This window comes from Gallinula chloropus (assembly GCF_964237585.1).
Source record: "Gallinula chloropus genome assembly, chromosome: 1".
In the NCBI taxonomy this organism is placed as follows: Eukaryota; Metazoa; Chordata; class Aves; order Gruiformes; family Rallidae; genus Gallinula; species Gallinula chloropus.
The window spans coordinates 189292589-189318863 of NC_140085.1; the positions used below are offsets into that span (position 1 = coordinate 189292589).

The following is a 26275-nucleotide window of genomic DNA, read 5'->3' on the forward strand; positions in this document are numbered from 1 at the left end:
CCCATCAAGATTCTGGTATTTCATCCCCCCTTTTCTTCTAGAAGCCCCTTTCCGTGTACCACACTCCCAGATTTTCCAAGCAGAGCAGCACCTCTTCCGTTGTTTCTCTTTCTCTCTGTTTTTCTCTTTTTTCTAAAGCCAATACTAAGGGATGGGATTCATGGGGGAGGCACTGAGCACCCATAGGTGGGAGTAGGGGAGATAGGCACCCGTGGGTTTGGGAAGGTTCTGGGCCCCCATGAGTGGGCGGTAGGCTGCATGGGGTGTGAGGGGTGCTGATCTCCTCCTGGGGTTGCATGAGGACACCCACAGGGGCAGGGCGGGTGGGTGCCCACAAAGAAGGGGAAGGTAGCACCCCAAACCCTGCTTCCTTGCTCCAGCCTGGCTCAGCGATGGCGAGACCCGGGCACACCAGGAACCCTCCATCGTTGGAGAAGGCTGAGGAGGAGGAGGAGGACCCAGTGGACGCCATGATCTCACGCACGAGCTGTGCCGCGCAGCACCGGGAGCTGCAGGACCGCATGGCGGCGCGGCAGGACTGGCGCCATTGCCAGCCCCAGGTCCGTGCTTTCGGCGAGTGCATGGCACGCCGGCAGCGTGACACCCAGCCCCGTGGAGCAGCACCTGGCTCACACCAAGCCCACCCTGCTTCACCACCTGGGAACTGAAATCACTGGGGACCTTTGGTGCTGGTGCTGTCACCCAGCCCACCCCCAGTGGCCCAGGTGTGGGGGGCAGCCACACCCCCCTGACCCCGATTTTCTGGCAGCAGCACTGGGGAATTAAATCTGTTGGTGGCCAAAGGGCTCGTTTCTGTCTGTGCCACCAGGGGGAGGGGATGCTTCTGGGGACAGATGGGTGTTTCTGGTCCAAAATAGCCCAAACTGGGAGCGCTTGGGGTACCCAAGCTGAGGCTCGGCTCTGCAACAGCCCTACCACGGATTTCTACTCTGTGTCCTTCCCTGTGCTGTCCCAAAGCTTTTCCAGCAATGGTCACAGACTGCTCAGGGCTGCGAGGGACCTCAAAGATCATTGAGTCCCACCCCCTGCCATGGGCAGGGACACCTCTCACCAGCTCTCTACCACGTCCTCTCCCAGCCTGGATTGACAGTGAGGATTTCCCTGACCCAAAGGCAGGACCCTGCACTTGTCCTTGTGGAACTTCATGAGGTTCCCCTGGGCCCACTTCTCCAGGTCCCTCCGCATGGCATCCCGTCCTTCCAGCGTGATAACCTCATGTTCCACAGGAGAGGATTGGGGTGGGAGGGGGGAATGGGGAAGGCAGAATTTCTCTCATGAGAAGCCGCGTGGGGGTGGGGAAGGTGCTCTTCAGGAGTGAGAGGCTGCTCTGATGCTGCCTCCATGGAACAAAGCTATGAAAAAGAAAAGAAAAAGGCATTTGGGGGGGCTGGAAAGGACAGGCTGCCCACGGCATCTCCCCGGGGGTAGAAACTTTGAGGGCATCTCCTTGGGAGCTGGGTACAGGGGCTGCCAGCCAAAAATCACAACAGGCACAGGACTCCAAGTTGAGGGTGATGCCTTGAAAAGCAGGAATCAAAACTCCCCAGCCTTGGTGGCTGTTCAGCAGGTATTCTTTATGGCGGTGCTGGGCACACAGGGGATCACATGTGTTTTCCTGCTTCACTGAGTCCTCCCCTGCAGCCTTGTCCAGCCTTGGCTGCTCCTCTCCAAGACACCGGGGACACAGCCTGGGCTTCAGCAGACTCATCTGGCCAAGCACCTTCTTCCTATTGGTTGGAGGGAGGGATCCCCAAGTGGGATCACACTGCAGGCTCCGCTTGCAGCCCCTTGCCACAGGACCAGAGACGCCTGTAGCTCCTTGTAGCACTCTCGCTCCACGCTGCACAGAGTGTGGATGACCTCGAGGACCAGCTACTCCTTGTCCATGTCCATGGCTGGGTGTCTGCTAGGAGAAGGCTCCATGTCCGTGCTGCTCATGGCCTGTCCCAGACCTGTCCATGGCCCTGCTCTTGGTCAGTCTCCAGTGGCAGATCCAGTGGGAAGTCTTGGTGAAGGGCTGGCCCTGGCTCTGTCCCCAGTCCCTCAGGATCTTGATGGGTCTGGAGGGCTGGCAATGGCTTGAGAGCTTTCAGCTCCTCCATGGCACCGGGCCAGGGCTCGGGGAAGGAGTAGCGGGCCTTGGTGAAAGCCCATCTGAGAGAGATGTGAAGAGAGAGACAGCGGCATCCCGACCGCTGTGGAGGGAACACGGTGCTGGGGTGTGAGACTCATCTAGAGGTCAGCCTTGCTTCAGGGCCTCTGGGTCGAGCCTCAGGGCTTCAGGGCCTATCTCCACTGCAGCCCCTGAGACGCTGCTCAGCATTCGGGGGCCTGGGTGAGGGTCCCCTGTGGGTGCTGCTGGCCCCGTTCCGAGCCCACCCACATCCCCAGGCACCAGCACACCCACTGGGATACCAGCCACCTCCACCCCACTTTTGGGGGTGCCAGCGGTGCCTGAGGCCAGCTTGTGCTCGCAGGGGTCGGGCACTAAGGGGCTCGCACCCCAACCAGGGGAGGGAGGGAGGGAGGAAGGGATAGAGGGAAAGGTTGGGGGATGGATGGATGGATGGATGGATGGATGGATGGATGGATGGATGGATGGAAGGATGGACCACAGCATTAGGAACAGAAAAATATTTATTGCTCCAACATTGCAGATGGGGGGTGACCCAGGGGATTCCCAGCCACAAAGCCAGCGGCAGATCAGGAGCTGGGAAACGTGTTCTTCGCCTTGTTCTTCGCAGTGTCACCCCCAGGCCTTGAGAAGCACACGTAGAGAGGCTGGCAGCAGCTCAGGTGGTTCTGCTTACAAGACATGCACACTGGTTATGCCAGTCTCTCAATTATTGCTAGTAGAATACATAGCTGATTTCAGGGATGTCTTAGCTGTTTGGTGGAAGCAGGTTGACCTCCTAAGGTTCAAGTCCTCTTAAAGTAGAATCATAGACTCATCAAATGATAGAATGGTCTGGGTTGGAAAGGACCAAGAGTGGGAAGCACTTCACCACGGATCATGAAGTTCCAACCCCCTGCCACAGGCAGGCCCACCAACCTCCAGGCATGGATCTACAAGGCCCCACCCAACCTGGCCTTGAACACTTCCAGGGATGGGGCACCCACCACCTCTCTGGGCTGCCTGTTCCAGCCCCTCACCACTTTCTCTGTAAAAAACTTCCCCCTAATATCCAACCTAACCCTTCCCTTCTTCAGCTTCACTCCATCCCCCTTGGCCTGATGGTGAGATGTGCAAGGGAGAGAAAGAGGAGGACCCAAGCTGTAACTGTCTGTTGTTGAGGAGCAAGACCTTAGAGTTAGAAATGTGATGCTCAGGAGTTACCAACGTGCAAACTGCACTGTAGAATTTACTGGGAAGGGAAGGGACCGTAGATGGCAGTCTCTGTAGATCTCTCTTTTCAGCACTCTTCAGTGCTGGTCTCAGGGTTTAGAAAAGCTGGAAGAGATAAAGAAGTGTGAAAGCATGAGGAGAGGTCTTGAGAACCTTTCCCTTAACCGAGTTTGTAGCTGGTGAAGAGGTGAGGGCCTGTGTTAGGTTTTTAAACTCCTGAGTGATCTGCAGAAGGTGAAGAGGAAAAGATTTGCTGTTCCTTTCAGGTAGAATGTGTCATCTAATACATTTTCAGGTGACATGTCCACAAGAAACGCCTTGGGAAGTCCGAATGGCAAGAACTTGAAGGTGTAGAAAGCTCTTGTGGATTTTAAAGATTGTTAGACCATTTAGTAGATGAAAAGACACCGGAGGCTGTTAAAGGCCTCTTGGTCAGCAGGCGCCTGAGCCTGCAGGCTATCAAAGCTGGGAGAGTATCTGTCAGGCGTTGCCGTACGTGTTTGCATTTTTCTTCTCACCCATCCTCCACTGATCTCTGAGGACAGGTCGCTAGGTGGGAAAAGCCTGCTGGAGCAACGGTCTTACATTTGCCATGAAGGAATTCAGGTGTTTTGATTTCCACCCTTGCTTTTGTTACCCCGATTCTCGTCTTGTTTGGGTCCGTGGGGCTTGCAAAAGAAATGGAGTGAATCTTCTGGAACACTGAAGCTGGCCACTGGGAGCCACCCCAGTTCTCAGTGCTGAATGAACTGGGGCTGTTCAGCCTGGAGAAAAGAAGCCTGAGAGGGGATCTGATCAATGGTTATCAATATCTGAAGGGTGGGACACAGGGGGACATGGGCAGCCTCTTCTCAGTGTCTGTGGGGACAGGACAAGGGGCGATGGCCTCAAGTTGGAGCACAGGAAGTTCTACACCAATCTGGGGAAGAGCTTCTTCCCGGTGAGGGTGAGGGAGCCCTGGGACAGGCTGCCCAGGGGGGTGTGGAGTCTCCTTCCCTGGAGATATTCCAGCCCTGTCTGGATGCCGACCTGTGCGACCTGTCCTAGGGAGCTGCTTTGGCAGGGGGGTTGGACCCGATGGGCTCTGCAGGTCTCTTCCAACCCCTACGGTTCTGTGAGTCTGTGATTCTGTGGCAGGAGTTGTCCTGAGAACTGTCCTATTACACCATCCCATCCATGGAGGAGCAGGAGACATTTACCAATGGCAGAAACTAATGTGTTGTGATGGACTTCACAATAGGTCCTGAAGTGTGGGACACAGGGGGACCTGCAGCTTCTTACTTCCTTCAAGTTGAAGCAGGGATTTCAGAGCTTTGCAACCCAAGTCTGAGCACGCAGAACTCAGTAGGATTGCAAACAGTGCCCTGGCATCACCAACAGCTTGCATCTGAGGCTCATCATCTTTGGGATTGGTAGCTCGCACAGCCTGTGGTATGGGATGACTTGAGAAGCTTGAGAAGAACACCGGTGCCTGTAGCTTTTTAAGACACTTTCTGGCCTTAAATGTGAAAATTGGGATGTGCAGACTTGGTGGGGCATGGGCACAGGACCCATCATCGCTGCTTCTGATTCGGCTGCTGCCTCTGCTGGAGCTGGCTGAGCTCTAGCAAAGGACCTTCAGCACAAACTGACTTATTCCCTGCTTTTATTTAGGAAAGAAAAATCATCTGGTGCACACTGGGTTTAAAGAGCCTTTTCTAAACCTGCTATATAGCTGAGGGCACACTTGGCGTTTGTGTTGGCAGTGTGAAGCAAGAACAAAAACCATCGGTCTGTGCCAAAGAACTGGGTATAACAAAGCTGGTAACACGCCCTCTGCACTCTGGCACCAGTAAGGTCATCACTAGTGTGCTGTTCTGGAGATGTGACAGAGCTAGGTGGCAAGGTGGGGAAAGGAGGAGGAGGACTATAGCGGGAACGCAGGCCTTTTCATGGACAAGTTGTGATGCTTTGGCTTGTTTTGCAGGCTACAGGTCGATTTACTTTGAAGAAGAAGTAGATCTAACTCAAATCTGGAGGACATTGGAGATATCTGTAGGAAAGAAGTGATTGTTTACCCCGATGGTGAAAGAAAACCACCTGTTGGTGAAGGTTTCAATAGGTCATGGTTAAATCTGCGCTGTGTGGGGACGGCGGCGAGTGAGGATGGGCTTTACAGTCCTGGCTGTCTGCGGTGGGAGAGGGGACAGCTGCCCAAACCCAAACCTGAGGGTTACACAGTTAACCTTGCAGGTTTCTGAGCCTGGAACTGGGTTTAGACGCTGGTTTGAGCCACGTGTTCAGCTCCCAGCTCCTGCATGGAGCAGCTTTGCCTCAAAGCCCTGTCATCTCGTATGCTTTTGTCTGTCGTTAGCAGGTGAGCTGAAGTTACCTTAGATGGAGCCTGGCCTACAGATGAGACATCTCGTTGCCTGATAAAAAGCCCTGAGCGACCGGCAGAGATGAATTATGAAGGCAGACTGGAGACTGTAGGAGCACAGGAAGTTCTGCACCAATCTGGGGAAGAGCTTCTTCCTGGTGAGGGTGAGGGAGCCCTGGGACAGGCTGCCCAGGGGGGTGTGGAGTCTCCTTCTCTGGAGATATTCCAGCCCCGTCTGGACGCCGACCTGTGCGACCTGTCCTAGGGAGCTGCTTTGGCAGGGGGCTTGGACCCCATGAGCTCTGGAGGTCCCTTCCAACCCCTACAGTTCTGTGACTCTGTATCTCGGAAGCAGGGTGCTTGGTCCAAGGAATAAGCACCCAGAGGTGGGATCTTGGGTGTTCAAGGTAACGATTTTGTTCTGGTTGTGGGGTGTCAGGAGCAATCTGAAGTTTCCCTCTCCTGAAAGGTTTCTTGCAAGGCGTGATGTGCTTGCTCTTCTCCTTAGGCAGGTGGGACACATTTCCAAGTATGGCTGACAGGAGTGGCATGAGGAAGAGCCTTGGAGTGCCACCAGATTTATCCAATCAGAGTTCTGCTTGCCTCTGAGGGCACCAATGAGGGCTCAGCACCAATGAGGGCTCAGCATGCCACAAAGGGGGGTGTGGCTGCCGGGCAGGTGTAAGGGGGTGCAGGGCAGTTGGCACTGGACACTGTCGTCTGTCAGCGTCACTGCAGACTGCAGCCTCAGCCATTGCTTGTCAGTGTCTTGGTTGGCAGATAACTGGAGATCTTGGAACTCATTGGTGACCGGAGGGACACAGCTGTAGCTCAGCCCAAGCCATGGGTTGCTTCGGCGCCCTCGCTGTGGGTGATCTGATGCCATTCATTATGCTGGCGATGTATCTCCGGTTCATCTCCACCTTTCAACGGGACAGGAAGCGCCGGGTAGGAGAACGTTGCAGCGCACTGAGCCGTGCCGAGTCCTGACATGGGGTGGTGTCGGGGGGTGTGGGTGGCTGGGAGCTGCTCCCATTTCACCAACGTTCTGGGGGTCTTGCTGTGGAGACCGGCGATGAGCAACAAGCAATTCAATATGAATTTTAGGTGAAGCCATTTATTGGGTGAAATCACACGTATTCTATGCATTTCTTAGGGCAAAGGTTCTTGCTCCGCAGAACACTGTGCCACACCATGTCATGACATGCAGTAGTGTGGAGCATGGGGGAGTCCTGTAGCATAGGGCTGGGGGCTGCTCCACACTCACCCACGTTCTGGGGGTTTTTGCAGAAGAGGTGGAGGAGGAGGTTTGGGAAGACCAGGTCGAGAGTGTCTTCAGACAAGCCAAGCTGTGAGTGGCCCCAGCATCGAGCGCCCTGGAAAGGGCTGACACCCCACAGCAGCCCTGACACGGGGCTGTGCTGGGGGCTGCCAGCCGCTCACTTGGTCTCGTCCCTCATCAGGTTCTTCCCAAGCAACTGGAAATCCAAAGAAGCCTGCGTCACCCCAGGCCATGTGAGTGCTGGAGAGACGCTCAGCTCCTGCCCCAGATTCTCCACCTGTGCCCTACGCGTTTCGGGCATCCCCGCCTGCCTGCCGGCCAAGGAGGGGCTGCTGCCCGGGGGTCCCAGAGGAGGGCCCAGGCTGCAAATGGTCCCTTCTCTCTCCTCCTCTGCAGGGAGATCGAGGACACAGAGAGCCTGAACAGCCTGTCCCCGCGTGCTCGCCTGGGCTCCCCGGGATCTCTCTCGAGACGCCTATCGGCATCTCTCCACTCCTTCCCCGAGTCCAGCACTGGTACGATGGTGGAGCTGGAAGCTCTGAACCGATCCCCAGCCCTCCAGACCCCTGAAACTGCTGAGGGGCTGGTGACAGAGCCAGGGCCAGTCCTTAACCAAGACCTCCCTCTAGAGCGGCCATTGGAGACGTACCAAGAGCAGCCACCTGGACTGCTCAGAGACAGGACGCAGAGCCCCATGGATGTGGAGCCTTCCCCCACCAGACCCAAGGTAGGTGACCCTTGCTCTGCACCACATTGTGCCACAACATGTCATGACATGGAGTGGTGTGGGGGGAGCATGTGGGTCTGTAGCATAGCGCTGGCAGCTGCTCCACACTCACCCACGTTCTGGGGGTTTTTGCAGAAGTGGTGGACGAAGATATTTGGGAAGAGCAAGGCCAGGGTCCATGAGGAGCAGCCGAGCAGTGAGTGGCCCCAGCACCAAGCAAGCCGTAAAGGGGCGATACCCCATGGCAGCGCAGACACGCGTCTGTGCTGGGGGCTGCCAGCCTCTGACTCATGTCTCGTCCCTCATCAGGTTCTTCCCAAGCAAACGGAGGTGCAGAGAAGCCTCTCTCACCCCAGGACATGTGGTGAGTGCTGGGGAGACTCCCAGCTCCTGCCCCAGACTCTCCACCTGTGCCCTGCCCATTTCAGATATCCCTGCCTACCTGCTGGCCAAGGAGGGGCTGCTGCCCAGGGGTCCCACCAGAGGGTCTAAGCTGAAGCTGAGTCTCTTCTCTCTCCTCGTTAGCAGGGAGAATGAGGACACAAAGAGCCTGAACAGCCTGTCACCGCGTGCTCGGCTGGGATCTGTGGGCTCCCCGGGCTCACTCTCGAGACACCTATCGGCATCTCTTGACTCTCTCCCCGTGTCCAGCGCTGGTGCGATGGCGGAGCTGGAAGCTCTGAACCAATCCCCAGCCCTCCAGACACCTGAAACCGTTGAGGATCCGGTGACAGAGCCAGGGCCAGTCCTTGACCTTTGCCCCCCTCTGGAGCTGCTGATGGACACCGACCAAGAGCAGTTCCCTGGACAGGTCAGGGGCAGGGCACGGTGGCCCAGGGATGTGGAGCCTTCCCCCAGCAGACTCAAGGTAGGTGACCGTTACTCAGCACCACACTGCGCTGCACCATGGAGGTCTGTAGCATAGTGCTGGGAGCTGCTCCACACTCACCCACATTCTGGGGGTCTTGCAGAAGTGGTGGAAGATGATGTATGGGAAGCGCCAGGCGAGAGTCTATCCAGAGCAGCCGAGCAGTGAGTGGCCCCGGCACCGAGCGCCCTTCAAAGAGCTGACACCCCATGGCAGCCCTGACAAGCAGCTGTGCTGGGGGCTGCCAGCCTCTTACTCATGTGTCCTCCCTCATCAGGTTCTTCCCAAGCAACTGGAGGTGCAGAGGAGCCTGCATCAGCCCAGGACATGTGGTGAGTGCTGGGGAGATGCCCAGATCCTGCCCCATACTTTCCACCTGTGCCCTGCCCGGTGCGGGTATCCCTGCCTGCCGGCCAAGGAGGGGCTGCTGCCCAGGGGTCCCACCAGAGGGTCTAAGCTGAAACTGGGTCTCTTCTCTCTCCTCCTCTGCAGGGAGAAGGAGGACACAATGAGCCTGAACAGCCCATCCCCGTGTGTTCAGCTGCCCTCCCCGGGCTCCCTGCATTGGGACTTGAGCAGTACATCCTCATCTCCCAACTCCTTCCCCGAGTCCAGTGCTGGTACGATGGTGGAGCTGGAAGCTCCGAGCCGATCCCCAGCCCTCCAGACCCCTGAAACTGTTGAGGGGCTGATGACAGAGCCAGGTCCAGCCCTTCACCAAGATCTCCCTCTAGAGCGGCCATTGGAGATGGACCAAGGGCAGTCACCTGGACTGCTCAGAGACACGGCGCAGAGCCCCAAGGAAGTGCAGCCTTCCCCCAGCAGACCCAAGGTAGGTGACCGTTACTCAGCACCACACTGCGCTGCACCATGTCATGACATGGAGTGGTGTGGGGGGAGCATGGAGGTCTGTAGCATTGAGCTGGGAGCTGCTCCACACTCACCCATGTTCTGGGGTTTTTTTCAGAAGTGGTGGACGAAGATATTTGGGAAGAGCAAGTCCAGAGTGCATCAGGAGCAGCTGAGCAGTGAGTGACCCCAGCACCGAGTGCCCTTCAAAGAGCTGAAAAAGCCACTGCAGCCCTGACAAGTGGCTGTGCTAGGGGCTGCCATCCTCTTACTCATGTCACCTCCCTCATCAGGTTCTTCCCAAGCAACTGGAGGTGCAGAGGAGCCTGCATCACCGAGCCGATCCCCAGCCCTCCAGAACCTTGAAACTGTTGAGGGTCCAGTGACAGAGGCAGCGCCAGTCCTTGAACAAGACCCCTCTCTGGAGCTGCCAATGGAGACAGACCAAGGGCAGTCACCTGGACAGGTCAGAGACAGGGCACAGAGCCCCATGGATGTGGAGCCTTCCCGCAGAAGACCCAAGGTAGGTGACTGTTACTCCACAGAACACCGGGCCACACCATGTCTTGATATGGAGTGGTGTCGGGAGAGCATGGAGGTCTGTAGCATAGTGCTGGGAGCTGCTCCACACTCACCCATGTTCTGGGGTTTTTTGCAGAAGTGGTGGAAGATGATGTTTAGGAAGAGCAAGGCCAGAGTGCATCTGGAGCGACCAAGCAGTGAGTGGACCCGGCACCGAGCACCTGTGTTAGGGCTGACACCCCACTGCAGCCCTGCCACGGGGCTGTGCTGGGGGCTGCCAGCCTCTGACTCCTGTCTCGTCCCTCGTCAGGTTCTTCCCAATCAACCGGAGGTGAAGAGAAGCCTCTGTCACCCCAGGACATGTGGTGAGTGCTGGGGAGATGCCCAGCTCCTGTCCCAGACTCTCTGCCTGTGCCCTGTCTTTGCCCAGAGTGGGCAGCCCTGCCTGCTGCCCAAGCAGGGGCTGCTGCCCGGGGGTCCCAGAGGAGGGCCCAGGCTGCAACTGGGTCTCTTCTCTCTCCTCCTCAGCCAGGAGAACGAGGAGACATTGAGTATGAAGGGCCTGTCCCCGCGTGTCTCATTGAACAACCTGGGCTCATGCTTGGACAGAGGATCCGTCTGCCTGGATTCCTTCCCCGAGTCCAGCCCTGGTGGAGCTGGAAGCTCTCAACTGACTGTGAGCCTTCCAGACCCATCAAGCTTTTGAGGACCGGTGACAGAGCCAGTTCATCCCTTCACCCCTTATATGGCATTTCTGGTTTTTTCTTGGAGATTTCACTCCTTTGGTTTCCCCCCCACCCCGCCCCGCTATTGTTAGAGTTTCTCTTGATCCCTGTTCTTGTTTATAACCCAACTCCCGTCTCTCTAACCCATTCTCAGTTCCCCATTGCTTACATCAAATATACAAACCCAAAACAACAAACCTGGAGTTTCTAGTGGTCAGTTTTTCTCTCTCTCTCCCAGATTTGCTGCGACTCAGTTGCTCACCACTCCCACCAGAGTTGACTCATTTCACTCACACCAACAGTTCATCAAATCTAAATCAATTTTCAATACTCAGCTCCAAAATCAAGACCAACCAATCAGTGCCAGCAGAGCAGCCACTCCGTTGGGAATCAAACTCCTGCATGACAGGCAGGAGTTCTCCTGCTGACCCACAGAGCAGGATGCGGTTACAGACAGACACAGCAGCACTCCACACTCACTTGGTGCTTACTTGAACGTCTCAGTCCCACCTGCACAGGTTCTTTGGATGATAAATCCAAACCAGAACAACACTCGATATCATTATCGAGATGCCAATCATCAACCTCCGTGAGCTCCCTGGGCTCCCTCGTGGACACCAGATCTGTGTCTCTCTACTCTTTCCTGGAGCCCTGGCTGGTGCGATGGCGGAGCTGGAAGCTCTCAACCCATTGTGAGCCCTCCAGACCCATCAAGATTCTGGTATTTCATCCCCCCTTTTCTTCTAGAAGCCCCTTTCCGTGTACCACACTCCCAGATTTTCCAAGCAGAGCAGCACCTCTTCCGTTGTTTCTCTTTCTCTCTGTTTTTCTCTTTTTTCTAAAGCCAATACTAAGGGATGGGATTCATGGGGGAGGCACTGAGCACCCATAGGTGGGAGTAGGGGAGATAGGCACCCGTGGGTTTGGGAAGGTTCTGGGCCCCCATGAGTGGGCGGTAGGGTGCATGGGGTGTGAGGGGTGCTGAGCTCCTCCTGGGGTTGCATGAGGACACCCACAGGGGCAGGGCGGGTGGGTGCCCACAAAGAAGGGGAAGGTAGCACCCCAAACCCTGCTTCCTTGCTCCAGCCTGGCTCAGCGAAGGCCAGGAACCCTCCATCGTTGGAGAAGGCTGAGGAGGAGGAGGAGGACCCAGTGGACGCCATGATCTCACGCACGAGCTGCGCCGCGCAGCACCGGGAGCTGCAGGACTGCATGGCGGCGCGGCAGGACTGGCGCCATTGCCAGCCCCAGGTCCGTGCTTTCGGCGAGTGCATGGCACGCCGGCAGCGTGACACCCAGCCCCGTGGAGCAGCACCTGGCTCACACCAAGCCCACCCTGCTTCACCACCTGGGAACTGAAATCACTGGGGACCTTTGGTGCTGGTGCTGTCACCTGGAGAGAGTCCAGAGGAGGGAGGCACACAGAGAGGATGAAAGGCCTGGAGCATCTCCCCTCCGAGGAAAGGCTGAGTGAGCTGGGGCTGTTCAGCCTGGAGAGAAGCAGCCTGAGAGGGGATCTGATCAATGGGTATCAATATCTGAAGGGTGGGACACAGGGGGACATGGCCAGCCTCTTCTCAGTGTGTGTGGGGACAGGACAAGGGGCGATGGCCTCAAGTTGGAGCACAGGGAGTTCCACACCAATCTGGGGAAGAGCTTCTTCCCAGTGAGGGTGAGGGAGCCCTGGGACAGGCTGCCCAGGGGGGTGTGGAGTCTCCTTCTCTGGAGATATTCCAGCCCCGTCTGGACACCGACCTGTGCGACCTGTCCTAGGGAGCTGCTTTGGCAGGGGGGGTGGACCCGATGGGCTCTGGAGGTCCCTTCCAACCCCTGCAGTTCTGTGAGTCTGTGAAAATGTATTTCCCACATGGTGTTGTGTTGCTTTATTTCAGGCCATTCTGCCATAAGGTCACCCCCACATCCAATATATTTTATTAGTTTGCACACACGCCCCACGCCCCATGCCAGCAGTGAGAAGATGTGTGGCAGCACAAGACCCTCCCTGACACCTCAGAGCCCCTCTCTCCAAATTTAAAAAAATAAAATCCAAAGTTGTCCCACAGTAAGAAACATCCCCAAAACCAGCTGTACAGAGCCCGCTCATCCCAACAGCCTCAGAAGATTCCACAGGCCTCAGAAGCTTCTACACACGCACCTCAAACATACCACCCCAGAAAATAAGCTTGGAAGAGTTACTTTGGTGCAACTCCACACTGATCCAGGCAACTAAAGGTCAGAAAGTTGGTATCTCCTCACTATGCCATCTCTGCAGCACGTGTAAATTTGCTTCTCCCAAGCAGCTACCTGAAAAAGAGGGAGGGGAAAGTGAGTGGGATTTAAGGAGAGTTGCTGCTCAAGTGACAGCTAACAGCCTGTTTCTGGCATTGATTCCCTCAAACAGAGGTTCTTCTGTTAAATGCAAAAAGGGGCTGAGACACCAAGGACTTGTGTGGGTCAGATCTCAGCCTCCACAGCAGTGGTACTTAGAAGGGGGAAAACCGGCTGGCAGAGCTGGAGTGGGTTGGGGAGACCTTCTCAGCACCTACAGCTACCTGACAGGAGGCTGCAGAGAGGTGGGCGATGGTCTCTTCAGCCAGGGGACAAGGGGAAATGGGCTCAAGCTGCACCAGGGCAGGGTCAGCTCAGATGGGAGGGAAATGTTCTTCCCTGGCAGAGTTGTGGGGCTGTGGAACAGGCTGCCCAGGGAGGGCAGAGAGTCCCCACCCCTGGCTGTGTTTAACAGATGGGGAGATGAGGGACTGAGAGATCTGGGTCAGCACAGGACAGGACTCCCTGAGCTTAAAGGACTTTTCCAACCTGGTGATTCTGTGGGTTAAAACCAAAAGCACATTTCCACTGGCACCACCAAGCTGAGAGCTGAGGGAACCCATGTCACACTCCCAAGGGCAGCGGAGTGTCTGGAAACACAGGAGCCAGAGGCCTGCTTTTGGGTCCCGAGTCACCAGGGGGCAAGAGAAGAGGCAGCAGTGCCCAGCCAGCTGTTGCTTCTACCCCCAAGGATCCTCCAAGCAATTAATTCACAGTTCAGTTAATTCTGCCAGAGCTGCTACAACACCCAAACTACTCTGCTGCTTTGGTATCGCTCCTGCATGATGCAGATAAAAGGCCAGAGGGTTTGTTTATGCCAAATATTTAGATTATTTGGGGGAGGGGGGGAAACCAGCTTAAAAGGCAACTGTGTGAAGGAACCTGAGGTGCAGGCTGCCAAGTCCTGAGATAAGGGCAGCTGCCTGCTACCTGGCATCAAGCTTCCCTACACCCCTTACCTGGGGTGATAAGACAGCATCCCTCACCTTGTACACAGGGTCACAGTCCGCTTCTGTGAGATCCAGGATGTAATCGAGGTCTTGCTGAATGATGAAGCAGGTTCCATCGCCTGGCCAGAGGAAGGAAAACAGGGCGATTAGTGAAGTGAGCCACGCTCTTAATTACAGACAGCTCCAGTGGGCCCAGTGAAAAGGCCTGGGCAAAGAATCCTGAGGTTGGAAAAGACCTTTAAGCTCATCAAGTCCAACGCAGTCCCCTTCCTGGGCAGCCTGTTCCACAGCCCCACAACTCTGCCAGGAAAGAACTTTTCCCTCCCATCTGAGCTGACCCTGCCCTGGCGCAGCTTGAGCCCATTTCCCTTTGTTCCATCTCCTGTCCCCTGGCTGAAGAGACCATCGCCCACCTCTCTGCACCCTCCTGGCAGGTCAGTGGAGGTGCTGAGAAGGTCTCCCCTCAGCCTCCTCTTCTCCAGACTCAACACCCCCAGCTCCCTCAGCCGCTCCTCAGAGGATTTGCCCTCCAGCCCCTTCCACAGCCTGGCTGCCCTTCTCTGGACTCGCTCCAGGACCTCCATGTTCTTCTTATGGTGAAGAGCCCAGAACTGGACTCAGCACTGGAGGAGCAGCCTCACCAATGCCCAGTACAGGGTCACTGATCACAGGGTACAGAGGGAAACATGCTGTGAAGATGTCAGAGAGATGAGAAAAGGCTCTAGCAGCCGAGAGGCGCCCTCAGACCCTATTCTGGAGGAACACAGGGAAGGTGAGGAACGGAACTCACGATGCCAACAGCAGCCACGTAACACAGCTACATCCCCTCACTCATTGCCAGGGACACACTGCCCACACAGACTGTGCTTATATGTAAAAGGGTAACGAAGAGCACAAAGCTCCTCAATTTGCTTCTACAATTTCTACTGGAAGAGGGGAACACTTGAGGTACCTTGGCTGGCGATAAATCCGTCTCGGTATGGGAGCAGCGAAAGCACTGGTGCTCCTGATCTATGGATCACCTGGATTGGAGCACTAGAAGGAGGAGAAGAAACAAGGAAGGTGGTTACAGGCTGTAGTCAGGAGCCCACCCCAATGCGTGAATACGAGCTCAGGGTTAGAAGATAACAGGAGGAACATCTGCAGGACGTGGGGGTGTGATCAGTGATCACCCAGGAGTGTCTGGGAACTGAGCCCAGGGAACACCACTTGTGACCGGCCACCAACTGGATTTAACTCCATTCACCACAACTCTTTGGGCCCGGGGATCCAGCTCTTTTTCTTACCCAGTGAAGCGTAAGCCCACCCAAGCCCTGAGTAGCCAGGTTCTCCAGGAGAATGCCCTAACAAACAGCATCAATGGCTTTACTGAAGTCCAGGTAGACAACATCCACACCTTTCCCTCTTGAACAGGCTGCCCAGAGAGGTGGTGGGTGCCCCGTCCCTGGGGGTGTTCAAGGCCAGGATGGTCTGGGGCCTTGGGCAACCTTGTGTAGATCCAGGCCTGGAGGTTGGTGGCCCTGCCTGTGGCGAGGGGGTGGGAACTCTATGATCCTTGGGGTCCCTTCCAACCCAGACCAGTCTATGATTATATGATCCTTTTACTGAGCAGGTCGCCTTCCAGTAGGAGATCATGTTGGTTGTTCAATAACTCACAGCTCCTGGCACACACTCACTTAATATTTCTCACATCCAGCTGATAGATGTTCCCATCCTGAGTCCCTGCTAGGATGTAGGTACTAGAGAGGAACGTGCAGCAGTTGAACGCATCGGATCCGATGAAGAGGAACACCTGAGGACACAGGAACAAATGCAAGGGTCAGACACTGACAGATGAGGCCACGGGACACCCAGAAGTTCCAGGAGCCACAGCACAAACTGGCAAACCCAGAGCCAGGTGAGTAACCCCTCAGCCCTGCTCCAAGATGGGCAGGAGAACAGGTCTCCAGGATCAGTCTCGCCAAGTCAGCAGACACGGCGCAGTCAGGAAATGCTCCTGGATCCTGGGGTTGGACTCAATGATCCTGTGTCCCTGGACTGGGCACTGGTGAGGCTGCACCTCGACTGCTGGGTCCAGTTCTGGGCTCCTCACCGTAAGAAGGACGTCGAGGTCCTGGAATGTGTCCAGAGAAGGGCAACCAGGCTGGGGAAGGGGCTGGAGGGCAACGCACAGGATCACAGAATGGTCTGGGTTGGAAGGGACCCCAAGTTCCCACCCCCTTGCCACAGGCAAATTCAGGGTTCAACTCCCAGGACCAAAAATTCATTTAATATAAAACCCTCTCATCAAGGACGTATCAGATATTAAACTGATAAGAAGAGACACTACACTCTTAGCCAAAAGGCCGAGATTTGATCCTGCGTGGAGTGGCTGAGGAAGCTGGGGGTGTTCAGCTTGGAGGAGGCTGAGGGGAGACCTCCTCACGTCATGATCCGTCGTGTCACCGTGTTGAACTCCATCCCACTGGCCTCTCCCCATCGATCCAAGCTGCCCAGGTCCCTCTGGAGGGCATTCCCACCCTCTGCCAGATCCACACTTCCCCCTAACTTGGTGTCATCTGCAAACTTACTGAAGGAGCACACAATTCCCTCCTCCAAATCATCAATGAAGATATTAAAGAGGGTGGGTTGGAGGACCAACCCCTGAGGAACACCACTTGTGACTCCATTCACCACCATCTTCCCTCTCCAAAAGGAGAGCAATGGACTGCTGACCACCTGAGGTTCCCTTCACACCGTGGTTAAAACACCAGGCAGAACCAAGAGCAGCTTTCCACTCTGGATGCAGGAGGCAGCCTGTGGTTCCTGCACTCACAATGACATCTACTGGCCAGTGTTTAAAGAGCCTTTCATTTAACCCAGTACCTGGGTTAAATTCCAGAGCCAATTCTTAATCCTTAACCTCCCCGCTCTCAAATAAATCTGGCACAGTAGGAAGTACTTTGTGGTACTGGGGTTTCGTTTAGAGCGTATCTGGGGAGCACACAAGCCCAAAGGCAGGTGGATCAGCTCCCCACCACCACCTGGCCTGGCTCTGTCCCGTTGTGTGGCCTGGGGGGGACCTCACCAGGGGAAAGGAACAGGATTAACACTAACCACCTCACTGATCTGGGTTGTTTTGAACCTGGTTTCATTCCTCTGCCCAGTGCTCTGCACAGCCACACAACCCACAGCTTCCAACCCAAGGAAACAGAAGCCAAAGGCCTGATGCCTCTGAGCGGATTTTCTAGCACCTTCCCCAGGGAAACACCTCTGAGAGTCCCCTTACCGGCTGCCTGCTCTGCAGTCCCACTCCTTGAAGCTTCTTATCTTCTCGAGCCAGCAGCAGGACTTTCCCTTCTGTCCCAACCTCACGGTCACCTGACAAAGACATCAGTTCACTCCAGCGGGGGACGGAATGAGCCTTGGTGATACCCACACCCGACAGCTGAACCCGTAATGGTGTTAACTCTGTACCCTGAGTCTCACAGTTTTGGGTGGCTGGGTTCTCATGGAGAAGGGGGGCTGCAAAAAAGCAGCCAGAAGCTCTCTGCAGGCCCCACAGAGCAAACACCAGATGGCTCAAGGCCGGAGTCGTTGCTGACCAAGGCTGAGCCCATCAGCGATGGTCACAGCACCTCTGGGAACCACAGTGAGGAGAAACAAACCCTCAAGCAGCTGCTTTGTGCCCCCAGAGAAGGGAGTGAAGATGTGAGGAGCTGTGCAGCTACCAAGGGCAGGGAAGGGTGGAGGAGGCACCCCAGGTGCCGGAGAGAAAGATGCCCCTGCAGCCCCTGGAGAAACCCATGGTGGAGTGGGTGTCCCCCCACAGCCCATGGATGATGACAGGGAGCAGAGATCCCATCTACAGCCCATGGACGATCCCGTGCTGGAGCAGGTGGGAACACCTGAAGGGCGCTGTGACCCCGTAGGAATCCCAGGTGTGAGCAAGCTCCTGGCAGTGAAACCTGGAGCCTGTGGACAGACAGACCCACACCGAAGCAGGTCTGCTGGGCGGGGGGGAGGGAAGCTTGTGACCCTGTAGGGGACCAGGCTGGAGGAGTCTGGGCCTGAAGGTCGGCTCCCCATGGAAGGACCCACGCTGAGGCACTTGGTGAGGAGCTCAAGCCCCACAGGAAAGGATTCATGTTGGGAGAAGTTCCTGGAGGACTGTCTGCTGTGGGTGGGACCCCACAGTGCAGCAGGGGGAGGGGGTGAGGAATGCCCCCATCCCTCCCTCCCCAGCTAAGAAGGAAGGAAAACAGCTCGTGAGAAACTGACCCAAATCCCCATTCCCCCAGTCCCTGACCCTCCCCGTGCCACAATCTGGGGAAGAAGGGAGTGAAATCCTGGCTAAAGCTCAGTCTGCTGACAAGGGAGGGGTGGGGGGAGGTGCTTTAAGATCTGGCCACACTTCTCATCACCCGACTCTGGTGTCACTGGGGGTGCAGGGCAGTGCCATCAACCAGAGTCTCTCTCCTTTATTCCCTGTTGAGTCTGTTCTGCCCGTGACGCTGATTGTGGAATGATCTCTCCCTGCCCTTATCTCCACTCCTGAGCCCCTCAATATCTATTTTCCCCCTGTCCAGCTGAGAAGGGCACTGACAGAGCAGCTTTGGTGGGTGTCTGGCCTCCAGCCAGAGCCACACCACCACAAGGAAAGAGCCATGTGTCTCCAGTTCACTCCACATAAAGCTTTTCCTTTATAATACTCAAATTCCCTGGCTGTGTAACAGTAACTGAGACACCCCAGGAGCAATTAGAGAGACTCAATCGGTCTTAACCTGCTTGATAACGCTCAACTCCTCCACAGGACCAGAGTGCTCTGGTCTGGTCACCCAGGGTCCCTTCCCCAGATAGGAGGGGCACAGAAGCAAGCCCCACACTCAGCATTATTGGTGACAAACCTAAGCAGTTTGGGCTAGGAGAAGAAATACGAATTTTTAAGAGCAAGATCCTTACTAGGAGCTTTTTCAGGTGAGCCCAGGTTGAGGGAGCTGTCAGCAGCACCCACAGCGATGCCGTTGACAGGAGAGCCACAGTCAGCGATGACACCCAGGCAGGAGGATTTCCCGCAGTCCCAGAGAAGCACGGTGCCATCCCTAGAGCAGGAGAGGACATTTCTTCCCCGATCCACAATGGCAGTGTCCAAAATACCTGTGTCAAGGCAAAGGCCACAGTCAGACAGACAGCATGGAAGACAGACAGACGCCGCAGCTCATTGCCCAAGGTGAACTCCGCTACAAGCCCCAAAGTGCTGATCCCAGACTGCCATCGGTCACACGCAGCCAAACTGGCTGAGCTGGAACAAGTCTGGAACGAGGTGTATGGGGAAGGCAACAGCTCCCAGCAAAGCAAAGCATATGGAGCAGGAGCCATCACCTGGCACAAAGGCAGATTATCACCAGTATCATGGAAGAACTTTTCATGGTCAGGGTGAGGGAGCCCTGGGACAGGCTGCTCGGGGGGTGTGGAGTCTCCTTCTCTGGAGATATTCCAGCCCCGGCTGGACACCGACCTGTGTGACCTGTCCTAGGGAGCTGCTTTGGCAGGGGGGTTGGACCCAATGGGCTCTGGAGGTGCCTTCCAACCCCTATGCTTCTGTGACTTCATGAATCACCAGTAAAATAATTGGCAACACCTTGCCTCAGACTGAGCTGATACCACAGCTGAGTTTCCAGCTCCAAAATCAGCCTCTAACTTGGACAGAAGTCCAAGCCCAGCCCAACTCTGGATCATGCTAAGGCTTGTGTGGGGCAAGAAGCATCCACATCATCCAGCTACAGCAACATCAGAAGCACAGTTCATTCCAGTTGCTAACATCCCCAAAAGAGTTAACCATGGGGATGTTGAGTCTGGATCTGAAAAATGATGGTTAGAGGATTTAATTGATGCTTTGCAAATCATCTGAGGAGCAGCTGAGGGAGCTGGGGGTGTTGAGCCTGGGGAACAGGAGGCTGAGGGGAGACCTTCTCAGTGCCTCCACTGACCTGCCAGGAGGGTGCAGAGAGGTGGGTGATGGTCTCTTCAGCCAGGGGACAGGAGATGGGACAAAGAGAAATTGGCTCAAGCTGCACCAGGGCAGGGTCAGCTCAGATGGGAGGGAAAAGTTCTTCCCTGGAAGAGTTGTGGGGCTGTGGAACAGGCTGCCCAGGGAGGGGGCTGAGTCCCCACCCCTGGGGGTGTTTTAAAAAAAGGGTAGATGAGGTACTTAGGGTTATGGTTGTGCTTAGGATGGGAATGGTTGGACTTGATGATCTTAAGGTCTTTTCCAGCCTTGTGATTCTATCAAGCTCCCAGAACTCAAATAGAAATATCTGTAGTGACTGCACTAGATGAAACTCTTCCTGTCATCGCCCTGTAGAGAGTGGCCTTCAGCCTCACCCTAGAGCTGTTTATCCCAGAATCTCCTGACTTGGAAGGGACCCATATGGATCACCGAGTCCAACTCCTGGCTCCACACAGCTCCAGCCAGGTTTATCCTCAGAACCGGCACATCTTTTAAACGCATTTCAGATTTCTGAGGGGGCAGAAGCCAAAGCCCACAGCCCTGGCCACGTGCCACTCAAAATCTACCTCTGGCTGGGCTTCTGTAGCCAAGTCCCAGCTTTTATTGACCCTTGGTTAGCCCTGCAGCCAGGGCATCTTCACATGGTGACATCCTGAGACTTGGAGGAGTCAAAGTATTTCCCCAAAATCCAAAGGAGAAAAAGGAAAAAGGGGTTGTCTTATCTTGCCTTACAAGGGAGGCTTCTCCCCTCCTGGGCAGCCTGTTCCAGTAGGCTGGTGACTGACCGTTACCCCTCAGGCACAAAACAGTTATACACATGGCAGATGAAGCAGTATTTAAAGCCTGAGCACTCTGTACCTCCTTTGTGACCTTTAAATGTTACTACGCAGCTGGCATCTTCTGCTGACCAGATCTTTAGCTGGGCATCCATTCCTCCACTCAGAACCACCAGGCCCGATGGAAAAAACCTGCAACAATTCACATCATACACATGGCCTTCCAACAGTCTCTGGAAAACAAAGAACTACGTGCTAGTTCCATTGTTATCACCCTTACACAGAGCGACTCTTGAGCTGTGACACTGGAGAAGAGGGGATTGTCCCTCTCTGCTCTGCCCTCGGGAGGCCCCAGCTGGAGTCCTGTGTCCAGAGCTGGGGCCCCAACACAAGAAAGATGTGGGACTGTTGGAGAGGGGTCAGAGGAGGCCACAAAGATGATTAGAGGGCTGGAGCACCTCCCCTACGGAGAAAGGCTTAAGGAGCTGGGGGCACCTCACTGCAGCCTTCCCTTCCCTAAAGGGAGCAGATAAACAGGAGGGGAAATGGCTTATTAAAAGGGTAATTAATGGCAGGACAAGTGGGATGGATTAAAGCTAACAGAGGGGAGGTTTAAATTAGATATTAGGGGGAAGTTCTTTCCAGAAAGAGTGGTGAGGGGCTGGAACGGGCTGCCCAGAGAGGGGGTGGGTGCCCTGTACCTGGGGGTGTTCAAGGCCAGGTTGGATGGGGCCCTGGGCACCCTTGTGTAGCTCCAGGCCTGGAGGTTGGTGGCCCTGCCTGTGGCAGGGCGGTTGGAACTCTGTGATCCTTGGGGTCCCTTCCAACCCAGATCAGTCTGGGATTCTAAAACTTGGTGTTCACACGTGGGCAGTGGATTAAGCTCAAATCCTCTGGGTCTGGGTTCTTGCAAGGGAACTCATCTCAATTTGAGGCAGGCACAGAGCTGGCAGGTCCACTTTGTGCCTCCCTCCACTGCTGGAGTCGCTAATTACACAGCAAAGGATGCTACATTTGGTTCTAAGAACGGGTGAAATGTCTTTATCCATTGCTAAACAAGCAGCTGACAGGTCAAGCTGCACAAGAACCACAGTAACCGGTGTTTCTAGCCACGACCCAGTTAATTCATCACAGGCAGGAGTCTTTTTCCTCACCTCTTCTCTACTGCAGAAGCCAATTCAGGGCTTGCAGCACACAGGTTAGGAGCTGTCATTCCTAACCACCCTTTCTCGTTTTCAACCTGGGATTTCCCTCTGGATTGCCAGCCATCATTTCCCTTGGGAGCAGTCAGGCTTTCCAAGAGATTGAACTTCAAACCTCCCAGGTGGATAATTTCAATTAGCTCTGCAATCAAAAGTCAGGTTCCCACCTTCCCTAGGCCACAGTGTATGGGTAGCCTGACTGAATTCATGGTCAAAGGACTTTGTTAAGGTCACAGCCAACACACAACATCAAAGCTAGATGCTCTTACTCTTATTTCTCCATTTGCAGCCTGCCAGATTTTCATGGTCCCATCTGTGCTGGTTGACACGCCGAGCCCACCGCCGCTGGAAATATCAAGACAGGTAACCTGCAGGAGGGTGGAAACACCAAACATTAGCTTTGTGTCACCTCCTACATAGGGTTTTCTGCTCCAGAGCCTAATTCCTTGCTGGGGGAGACCTGCTAAGTACATCCCCGGGTGCTACTGTCACCCCCAGACATACACTGCTGGGGGGATTTAAAGCACCTCGCAGAGTTTCCATCACCACGGCTTCACAGTTCCAGCCTGGTAACGCTCTTCTAACACTTAACACCCTTACACAAGGACAAGAATCATCGAATCACAGACTGGTCTGGGTTGGAAGGGACCCCAAGAAACTTCCAACTTGAAGCCATCGCCCCCTGTCCTGTCCCCACAGACACTGAGAAGAGGCTGGCCATGTCCCCCTGTGTCCCACCCTTCAGATATTGATAACCATTGATCAGATCCCCTCTCAGGCTGCTTCTCTCCAGGCTGAACAGCCCCAGCTCACTCAGCCTTTCCTCACAGGGGAGATGCTCCAGGCCTTTCATCATCTCCGTGTCCCTCCTCTGGACTCTCTCCAGGAGATCCCTGTCCCTTTTATACCAGGGAGCCCAGAACTGAACACAACACTCCAAGTGTGACCTGACCGGGGCAGAGCAGAGGGGGATGATCCCCTCCTTTGACCTGCTGGCCACGCTCCTCTTCATGCACCCCAGGATCCCATTGGCCTCCTTGGGCACACTGCTGGCTCATGGCCACCCTGTCACCCACCAGGACCTCCAAGTCCTTCTCTGAAGAGCTCCTCTCCAGCAGCTCACCCCCAGCCTGTACAATTCTTTCCCAAGTGCAAGACTCTCCACTTGCTTTTATCAAACCTCACCTGGTTTCTCCCTGCCCAGCTCTCCAGCTTTCCCAATCACAAGCAACTTCCCCAAGTTTCTCTGATCCTATAACATTTAATGACCCAGTTCAAATATGAAGTCACACTGCTGGTCAACCCTCAGACCAAGCATGCAACACGCCTGAGACACGCTGCGAAAGCTCGGGGTCAGTCCCATGTGTTTCCCCCCCACCTCATTTCACAAGGTTACTTACACTTTTCTGATGAATCCTGGAAAAAGTTGTGTAAGGAGCCAGAAACTTTGTGGATGCATTTTCATGTGGACAAGAAACGAGAATGCTTTTCTAGAGGAGGGAAGAAAAGGGAAGAAGAAGAGTTAGAAGGGCCGTCAGGCTGTCGAGGTGGAACTGTGGTTTGGACCTGGCTGTGGTCTCTCAAGAGCCTGAGGAGGGATGAAGCAGAGTGTTGGGCTTGCTTCGTTCTACTGCTGCAAGACACAAAGCCTGGGGTGGGAAGTGATGGCCATTATGGCCACAGGAGTTGGCTGGGCCTGTGTAGAGCCAGGAGTTGAACTCTATGATCCATGTGGGTCCCTTCTAAGTCAGGAGATGCTAAGATTATGGGACACACGACCCCAGCATGATCACAAAATCCCAGGGGTTGGAAGGAACCTCAGGAGATCATCAGGTCCAACCCCCTGCCAAAGCAGCTCCCTAGGACAGGGCGCACAGGTCGGCATCCAGACAGGGCTGGAATATCTCCAGAGAAGGAGACTCCACACCCCCCTGGGCAGCCTGTCCCAGGGCTCCCTCACCCTCACCAGGAAAAGTTCTTCCATGAGAAGATACTGGTGATCTCCTGCTCCATATACTTTGTTTTGCTGGGAGCTGTTGCCTTCCCTGTACACCTCGTTCCAGACCTGTTCCACCTCACCAGTTTGGCTGTGTGTGACCAGTGGCAGTCTGGGAACAGCAGCTTGGGGCTTGTAGTTGAGTTCACCTTGGGAACTCAAGATGGGTCTTGAATACCTCCAGAGAGGGAGACTCATGAGCGGATGCTACGGACCAGCTTCAGGACCCAGCACAGGCGAGGTGCCAAGGACAGCTGGATAATCCATGCAGGGAACTGGGAAACAGCTTTAGGCTCTTATTTTGGCTGGTATAACAGTACCACCCCTTCACACACAGAAGGCAGTTACCGATCCCCCAGCCCACCCCAGCACCTCGGTGACTTCCCCAACCACGAAGCCCTCGGAAGCAGCGATGTCAGGGACGCCCTCAGTGCTGAGCCCACGGCGGGTCAAGCTGCCGTACAGGGTGGGCTTCCCTGTGGGGAGAACAGCCATCAGCTCAGCCACCTCTCAACCCCACCCCCTCCCCAGCTTATCTTCCCCTCAGCCCGCCCCAAACCACAGGGCACCCCTCCCAACCACCCTCAGCCCTCCCTGAGACACAGGAAACACTCCCAACCGCCCTCACTCCTTACACAGCCCCCCAACTGCCCTCACCTCTCCTAACCCACAGCACCCCTCCACCCCCTTAAGCCCCAGACTTGAGGTATTTAAAAGGGGTGTAGATGAAGAGCTTAAGGACATGATCTAGAGGTGGACCAGGCCCTGATTGGACTCGGTGAACTCAAGGGTCTCTTCTAACCCAGGGGATTCTAGGATCCTGTAAATGCTATTAGTTTCAACCTCAGGTTTAGCACTGTAAAAGTGAGTAAGATCTTGATTAACCTGACAAACTCAAGGAAAAGTTACGGATTCAGCTGGACCTGAAAGGAATTTTGCTGCAATTCTTTACACCAACCCAGCCTGGCGCATTTTCATATAATTTAGCCCTTAGAGACAGATTTTAGAACAAAACATGAGCACAGAGTTGAAAACTATTCACTTGCCCTGTTTATACTAGATAAAAACCTAATTAATTTCTTGAGTACTGCATCCAGCTCTGGAGTCCCCAACGTAAGCAGCACATGGGACTGGTGGAACAAGCCCAGAGGAGGCCACAGAAATGCTCAGAGGGCTGAAGCACCTCTGCTGTGAAGCCAGGCTGGGAGAGGTGGTCTGGGTCAGCCTGGGGAAGAGAAGGCTCTGGGGAGATCTTACAGCACCTTCCAGTCCCTGAAGGGGCTACAGGAAAGCTGGGAAGGGACTTTTCAGAAGGGCAGGGAGACACAGAACGAGGGGGGATGGGTTTAAACCGGAAGGGGGGAGATTTAGATTGGATAATGGGAAGAAATTCTTCCCTCTGAGGGTGGTGAGGCCCTGGCACAGGGTGCCCAGGGAAGTGGTGGCTGCCCCCTCCCTGGAGGTGTCCAAGGCTGGGTTGGATGGGGCCTTGAGCAGCTGGGGCTGGTGAGAGGTGTCCCTGCCCATGGCAGGGGGCGGGACTCAACCATCTCTGCGGTCCCTGACAGCACTGCCCGTGCTGTGTCCCCGTGTGCCTCCTCTCGCCCCAGCCTGCCACCCCCTGAGCCCCCCCACACCGCCTCAGCACTCACCAGGGCTGCGGCAGCTCAGCCAGGCCTCACCCTCGTCCCTCCTGCGGAGAGGAAGAGCGGCTGTGAGCGGAGCCGGAGGAAAGAGAGCAGAGAAGGGAGCGGGGGGAAGGGGACCGCGAGGGCGGCGCCCACCTCAGTGCCCGGCTCCAGTCGCTCTGCACCCGGAGCGCCGCCGCCATCCCAGCGCGGCCTACGCCGCCTCTGCCGCCTCCGGCCAGCCCGCCGCCCCCCGCCAAGCGCAAAGGGAAAGACGCCGCCAGTGAGCAGGCGCTTCCGCGGTCGCGCCCCGCCCCGTCACCGGGCTTAAAGGGGCCGCGCTGCGCCGCTGGGTAGGCACGGAGAGGGGTATGGGGGGGCCAAGGAGGGGGAGGGGTATGGGGGGGCCGTGGCGGGCGGTGCTGGACCCCCGCGGGAGTGGCATAGAAAGTGCACGGCACGTGCCTGGGCGAAAGGGCAGGTGGGGGGTGAGGAGGGTGCTGAGCACCCACGGGTGGGGTGTTGGGCACCCGGAAATTTGTGTAGGGGGCACAGGGGCAGGGGAGACAGGCACACCTAGATTTGGGAGGTTGCTGGGCACCCGTGGGTGGGAGTAGGGGAGATAGGCACCGGTGGGTTTGGGAAGGTTCTGGGCCCCCATGAGTGGGCGGTAGGCTGCATGGGGTGTGAGGGGTGCTGAGCTCCTC

At 55.7% G+C, this 26275-nt stretch overlaps 1 protein-coding gene across 1 annotated transcript; it reads right to left on the reverse strand.

The window, feature by feature from the left end:
- Positions 1-12603: 12603 nt before the first annotated feature.
- LOC311205207 (proteasomal ATPase-associated factor 1-like) lies at positions 12604-25771 on the reverse strand (the record flags this gene model as incomplete). Its single annotated transcript, XM_084279544.1, has 12 exons — positions 12604-13003; positions 14014-14096; positions 14930-15012; positions 15654-15769; positions 17246-17337; positions 18919-19113; positions 20825-20975; positions 22214-22312; positions 23345-23434; positions 24313-24416; positions 25593-25633; positions 25725-25771. The coding sequence occupies 12 exons, from the start codon at positions 25769-25771 to the stop codon at positions 12926-12928; spliced, it is 1179 nt and encodes a 392-aa protein (XP_084135670.1). The 3' UTR covers positions 12604-12925.
- Positions 25772-26275: the final 504 nt, after the last annotated feature.